Consider the following 7,028-nt stretch of genomic DNA (forward strand, 5'->3'; position numbering starts at 1 on the left):
TTATTGTTTCTTTCTTTCTTTTATTCTTCCGTCCATTCTTTCTTCCAGAGCACAGAATGGTATTAAAACCACCAATGATCTCATTTCTGAAGGATTCAGGACGTGAAAGTGACGGATCACAGAAAAGAAAAACACCACACACACACACACACACACACACACACACACACACACACACACACACACACACACACACACACACACACACACACACACACACACTGTGGTCAAATCAGACAAAGCCAACCATGGTGCTGGAGCTTTGCCTCAAACCTAAAACCACACCATTTTGACCTGCCGGCCTCCATAATGACGGTGGTTGCTGTGTGTGTGTGTGTGTGTGTGTGTGTGTGTGTGTGTGTGTGTGTGTGTGTGTGTGTGTGTGTGTGTGTGTGTGTGTGTGTGTGTGTGTGTGTGTGCATATACATGTGCATGCATGCTGGTGCAGCCTGGGTGTGTGTTTCCTCTCCCTCTCTCTCTCTCTCTCTCTCTCTCTGCCCGTCTCTCTGCTTGTCACTCTTCTGTTGGGACGCTGAGGCTGCAGAAGACGAGCTGAGGATCCAACAGGTACTCACAGCTGGTAATCAGGTATGTGCATATCGATCATATTCATTTCCTGTCTCCAGCCTGAGGGAATAAGAGAAGGCCAAGGCTGGCGGTTCAAATTGTGCTGCTTTATGTTTGTGGCTTGATTTCCTTTGTGTTCAAAGTTGCTTCATTTGAGCTTAAAAACAAACAAGGTAAAAATAAAAGTGCCGATGAATTCAAAATATAATGAAAAATCTCTAAATATTGCAGCTGTGTAGAAATAAAACATGAGTGTGTTCACGCTGCGTATAACAGAGCGGGCGCTGTAAGTGAAATGCATGCTGGAGATGAAACTGAATGGGACTCTTTTTAATGTCGAGCATGAATTTGAATAAGGCATCTGCCGTTTAAATATTGAATGAATCTTTGAAAATTCTGCAATTCTTCCGCGTGTAGCTTCTTTCACTGCTGGGCCGAACTTATTTCATGGCTGCCAGATTGAGCCCCGGTTAGAGTTGACGAGATTCTGGTTGCTTGAAGAAAATGTAAAAAAAAGATTCTTTTTGACATCAAGAAAATATTACCTGCTGGGTTCAAGTCTGCAAACTGACCATGTTGTAACATACATACACATACATATATATATATGTATATATATATATATATATATATATATATATATATATATATATATATATATATATATATATATATATATATATATGTTTCCTGCACTCTGAAATGTGCAAAAGTGTTTTACGCTGCAGTTCCTTTAATGGCCACTAGACGTCGCTACAGACAATCTGAGCAAATTTTAAGTGACGGAAAAAAAAAAGAAAATTCCTAAAAATCATTGCGGTTCTGGACAATTTTTTGTTGCCAAAAAAATCTTGTTTGCTAAACTTTTGGAACACGTGTGTCACGCTGCAGAATAACTTATTTTATAATCCTTGTTTTTATATTCTAAAGTAAATCTGAACCTTTAAAATGTCTTTTCAAACAAGTGAAAGTCATTCACCCAGAGCCTCCGTGTCTCATTGGACTGATGTGTGTAGCTGGAACGAGCAGAGCATCTGAGGTCGCGTGCTCTCGGCAGGTCTCTGCAGCTCTCCGTCGGTTCCCTTTTGTGTGTGTCGGCGTCTGGCGGCTGCTCGGACTCGTTCCTGAACGGCAAGGCGAGAGTTTCGCCGCGGGGCTTCTTCCACTGTTCCGCCCTCCGACACGCCCCGAAGACTCCGAAGTTAGATTTCCTTCTTTCTCGGCTTTATCGGGATTGATTTAAGCCGTGAGGTTTAAGTCGCTGTGGAACCCGCAGCATGCTGACTCAGCTCAGAGTAGAGAACAAAGACTCAGAGGACATCCAGCTCTTAAAACCTCAACAAGAAGCAGAGAAACGTGATGTCATTACACTAATGTATTAACATTACAACACCTCACTGCTGAGTCCTTTGACTTGATGAAGATGGAATAATAAAACGGACTCAATCTTTATTAAACAAACGGCGGCAATGACGTCTAATGAATTGATCGGTCAGCAAAAGAGTCAATATGATGGAGCAGAGCTGAAGTGAAGATGTGAGTCAAAGTGAACAACATGATGATTAAAATACAAGTGGATTAAATTCAAAGCAAAGGCAGCTGTAGTTTCCTTCATTCAGCACATTTAAAGTTTATTTGACATTGTTTACATGAGACATTTTAAGGTATTAAGACCAAGGGCGTGAAGTGTGTGTGTGTGTGAGAGTGTTATGTAACCCGTGCTCGGACCACGCCCATCCTCACCTCAACCTTCATTTTGATCTGTTCTGAACTAGACGTCTGTAAAGTGACTGCAGCGTTCACGGTTGGGAAGCAGCAATAAACACACACACACACACATGCACACGCGAAGGAAACGATACCAGCGATGTGCTTATGCCCCCCCCTCTCTCCACAGGTGCCGGTCCAGTCATGGCCCCCAAAGTGAGCGTGCTGCTGCTGCTGGTGCTGGGCGTCGCCGTGGTGTCGGTGCTGGGTCAGAGGCGCCGCCCGGCGTCCAAACCCGCCACCAACGACGAGTGGAACTACAGGGATGGATGTGAGCACCCAGATTACTCTGTGTTTATCCCCCCGGGGTCAAAGGTCAAGTTCAAAAGATTCATTGTGACAATGTCAGAGCTATAGAAGTGAAGGCAAACTGGCTGTCAAGGAGTGGATGCCTCTTGGTGTTGAAGCTCTGTCAGGGGTCTGAGAGACATTAGACCACCGCTTCTGACTGAATATAAAATATACATGAACACTAAAAATACTAAAATATTTACAGGATTTCTGAAGTTGTCAAAATTAAAAGATACATTGGCTGTAACTCTGACGACCACCTTGAAGGATAGGTGCAGAGAAATGTTTAGAATTAGTTTTAAATTTATGTCTTTTTCTTATAACTCAAAACATTTCTCCGCACCTCTCCTTCCGTTTTCCCCTTCAGAATAAAAGCCCCAGGATCTGACACTTGAACACTGCGTCCTAGATCGCCGCCAAAATACACAATACAATAGCTTACACTGTTTTTACAGTACATCAGCTGACTGACTTTTAACCTGAGCGTGAAGCTGCTGTGTCTTTGTGGCAGAAACCAGACCTCCTCATGAAACCACTCGTTTCTTTCTTCAAATTGTTTTTCAGTGAGATCGAGCAGGAAACAGGATTTTAGAGATCTCTATCATGGACCCCTTCTGTGCTTTACTGTGTGTCACCAGATCTGTGTTGTCATTGTGATCTCTTGTCCCAGCTGAGAAGGTGAACATGCGCGGCGTGGCCAACCTCACTCAGATCCTGGACAACTGGAGGTTCGACATCCTGACGCAGATGAGAGGACTTCTGCAGAACGACCACCAGTCTCTCCTGCCCGACTACGCCAGGTACGGAGGGAGAGGGAGGCGGTTATCAGAGGGATAAGGCACTCACAACATCGGGTCATATCTTAAAATATCGCATCGTTATGTATTGTATGTAGCCCATTTCCACGTATCGCGATGTATTGTAATGTATCGCATCGTAATATCATCATCATATTATAACGTGCAATGTTTTGTAACGTATCGTAAAGTATCTCTACGTATCGGAATGTTTTGTAAAGTATCGTAACGTATCGTAACGTATTGTAATGTATCTGTACGTATCGTTACGCATCATAATGCATCGTGTTGTAATGTATCTCTACGTATCATAAAGTATCGTAAAGTATTGCAACGCATCGTAACGTATCGTAACATAACGTATCGGCTCATAAAGTATCGTAATATATCTTAACATATTGCATCATAATGTATTGTAACGTAACCCGTATATATCATAATGTATGTTTTAATAAAGTTTGCAAAGGAGGGTTTCTGAGAACTAACACTGATGTTTGTGAATATAAGAAGAGTATGAAGACTGAATAAGAAGTCATGAATGAGAATCAACCCGTGCTGCTCTGTATAAACAAAGCAGAGGATCCTTCCTGACTTTTATTAAACGCCAGCAGCAGCTCAGTTGAGCAGTCTAAATATAATACATACTATAAAACAGTTCATTGATGCACGATATTTTCCGTTACAGCATTATAAACCATTAACAGTCTTATTATTTAAAATTTATTCAAGCAAAGTTCTGTGAAGAGTCTGTGAAGCCGGAACAGAAAAGGGAGAAAAAAACGGAATTGAGAGCAGATAAAACAAAGAGAAAAGAAAAAGCTGCACATGGAGCCGCCATTTGGCCAAATGCAAGTAAAGAAAGGCAGAAGAATATCCCATAAACACACTGCTCCATCAATGTTTACGTAGCCACTGGACCGTAATGATGTCTGGCGAGAGGCTGGAAACCCCAGACTTCCTCTGTGGAAACTCCTTTCACACTAAATAACAGCGTGTACTCTATATTTTGACTTCTAAATTGCCGTTTTAGCTGCAGCTTCTGATGACGGCATCGGCCGCAGAGTCTGCCGACTTTATTTTCGCAGCTGAAGGACAAAACACATTCCTGTGGGCCGACGCACACTTTTATTTCACTCACGGAAAAGTCTGCTCCTTCAAAACACACAAAGTCACACGAAAAACATTCAATAAAAGTACTAATACTACTACAAAATACTCAACTTTGCATTGAAAACCTTACGAAAGTAAATGTATTGAAGTATTATCAGTAACATGCACTTAAAGTACAGAAAGTCAAAGTATTGATCAGTAAAAAAAATGTTTTCTAGATTATCTGCTGCATATGGAAGCCCATTTCCGCCATAAAAAAAAGTAATTATTATGAGATAAAAAGTAATTATAATGAGATAAAAAGTCAAATTATGAGATAATAAGTGCTCATGTATATGTACCTCTGAGTCGTAGTAGAGGAGGAGTAGAAAGTATACCGGCAATTAAAATGAAAATATTCAAGTGAAGTTCTTTAAAGTTTTAGCTCAGAGTAGTACTTGAGTAAATGTTCCATTCTCCCGTTAACTTCCACTAAGCTCTTCTCATATTATCTCTTTATGTCGTCTTGAAAACCGCAAGTTAAATTTGAAATACACGTAAACCTTTTATTTTGAAAAACCTCTGTATCTACGTGCTCAGAGCGTGAATCTTGAATTCTCTCCGCGTCCCGTTCAGGATCCAGCCGCTGTCGGAGGCCTTGGACGACCTCTACAAGGAGTTCAACGCCCTCAAAGCTCACCTGGGCGACCTCACCGAGAAGTTCTCCGCCATAGAAACCTTCGTCGACGAGGTTAAGGCCGACCGCGCCGCCAACGGCAACGCGGCCCCGCCCCCGGCCCAGGCCCCGCCCCTTCTGCCCCGACAGACCGGGAGGAGGGTGATGAAGAAGAAGGCAACTTCCTGAGCAGCCGGCGACTCTTTCTTTGCTTCTTCTTCTTCTGCTTAGGCTGTCTCGTGTCTCTATTTGTCTCATTTTACAGCGCTGAAGCTTTTATTTTAATTTTTTTAAATTTTTATCATATAATAAACAATCATTGTTGCCCCAATATAAAACACAAAGATCTTAAGGTTTAAAATATACAAATATATGCAAGAGACTTGAAGACAACAGGAAGTCCAGAGTAGAAACACACAATGAAACACATTTAATGAAAAATAAAGTGAATTATGTTGTGAAACAACTAAGTTTGTTGGTAAAACTCCACAAACGTTGATATTGATTTAAAGGATTCCAGTTTCCTCTTGTTGTTTTTACTCCACTTATATAAATATATATATATATATATATATATATATATATATATATATATATATATATATATATATATATATATATATATATATATATATATATAGTTTGGGTTTGGGTTCACTGCTTCATCTTATGAGCTCCAAATAAACTGACTTATTGCATTCATTCATTATTCATTCATTAGTCTCTAAAGCGTTTTATTGGATGGTAAACAGAATGATAAACTTTCCTTTTTCTTTTCTTTTGATTAAAACTTTGAAGGTTGATAGTTTCTCAATGAGTCCGCTGGTTTGTCCCGTGTGGGTGAGGGTGAGAAGCCGTCATGGCCAGAGACACAGGGGTTCCACGACCTCTGACCTCCAGGTGGACTGTGTATAAGAAGTGGACGGTTTGATACCCGTTGATGTTCTTTGACTTCTATTGTTTTTCCTTTCGCACACTTTCATATACTGAAGCTTTGTGATGTTGGTTTTAATGTTCACGGAGCTGTGAGGACATGTGATGATGTCACGACGCCTTTAGAGGCCTGCTATTGGCTGATTTGGTGCTTGAAGAAGTGCATGCTGGGTAGCCTGGATTTTATTCAGTATTTAAACACTGAGAGGTTTGAGAGAAACAAATTTATTTGAAGCTGGATCCTGATCTTTCCCTCACAAACAAACAACAGTGTGTCACGTTTAGTTTTTGAGGAGGCGTTCAAGTCCCGTGCGACGGTTTGTAGGAACGACGGACCCGCTCTCTTCGTGGTCGTACGAGGTGCAGGACCTGTTGGTACGAAGATCTTTGGCATTAGATATAATCTGTCACACTCAAAAAAAACAAAACTCCACCTCATCCAAACTCTGCAGGATGTGAGTCTCTGAGCTGCGTGACCCGGCTGGCATTACAGCGCTAATCCCAGATACTGTAACACACTGTGTGTAAGAACACGCCGTGTGTAAGAACACGCTGTGTGTGTGTGTGTGTGTGTGTGTGTGTGTGTGTGTGTGTGTGTGTGTGTGTGTGTGTGTGTGTGTGTGTGTAATCTGGCGTTGCTCTCAATTCTGACTCGCTGCAGGAGGAGCGGAGCAGAGAGTCAGAGCGAGAGGTCAAACTTTTAATAAACGGGACGTAAAGAGAGACAATAGACAATAATCAATAAATAACAACATAAAGAGAGCCAATAGACAATAATCAATACATAACAAAGCATACAACGATGTTACCTAAGTTGTACTTTTGTAGTAGTATTAACAGAAAACACTTCTGTAAATGTACTTTGTTACATTTGAACTTTGCAGATACTAACTTTGACTTTACATGGT

The 7,028-nt window shown here is 41.2% G+C and overlaps 1 protein-coding gene across 1 annotated transcript; it reads left to right on the forward strand.

Annotated features, from left to right (window-relative positions):
- The first annotated feature begins 512 nt into the window (after window positions 1-512).
- Window positions 513-5,749, forward strand: si:ch211-76l23.4 (uncharacterized). The gene is made up of 4 exons (XM_068579303.1): window positions 513-588; window positions 2,465-2,605; window positions 3,296-3,425; window positions 5,148-5,749. Exons 2-4 carry the CDS (start codon window positions 2,479-2,481, stop codon window positions 5,374-5,376), a joined length of 486 nt encoding a protein of 161 aa, XP_068435404.1. The 5' UTR covers window positions 513-588; window positions 2,465-2,478; the 3' UTR covers window positions 5,377-5,749.
- Window positions 5,750-7,028: the final 1,279 nt, after the last annotated feature.

The sequence above is a fragment of the Clinocottus analis genome, unplaced genomic scaffold (assembly GCF_023055335.1).
Source record: "Clinocottus analis isolate CAN_PGR_092001 unplaced genomic scaffold, fCliAna1.0.p SCAF_16, whole genome shotgun sequence".
Classification (NCBI taxonomy): Eukaryota; Metazoa; Chordata; class Actinopteri; order Perciformes; family Cottidae; genus Clinocottus; species Clinocottus analis.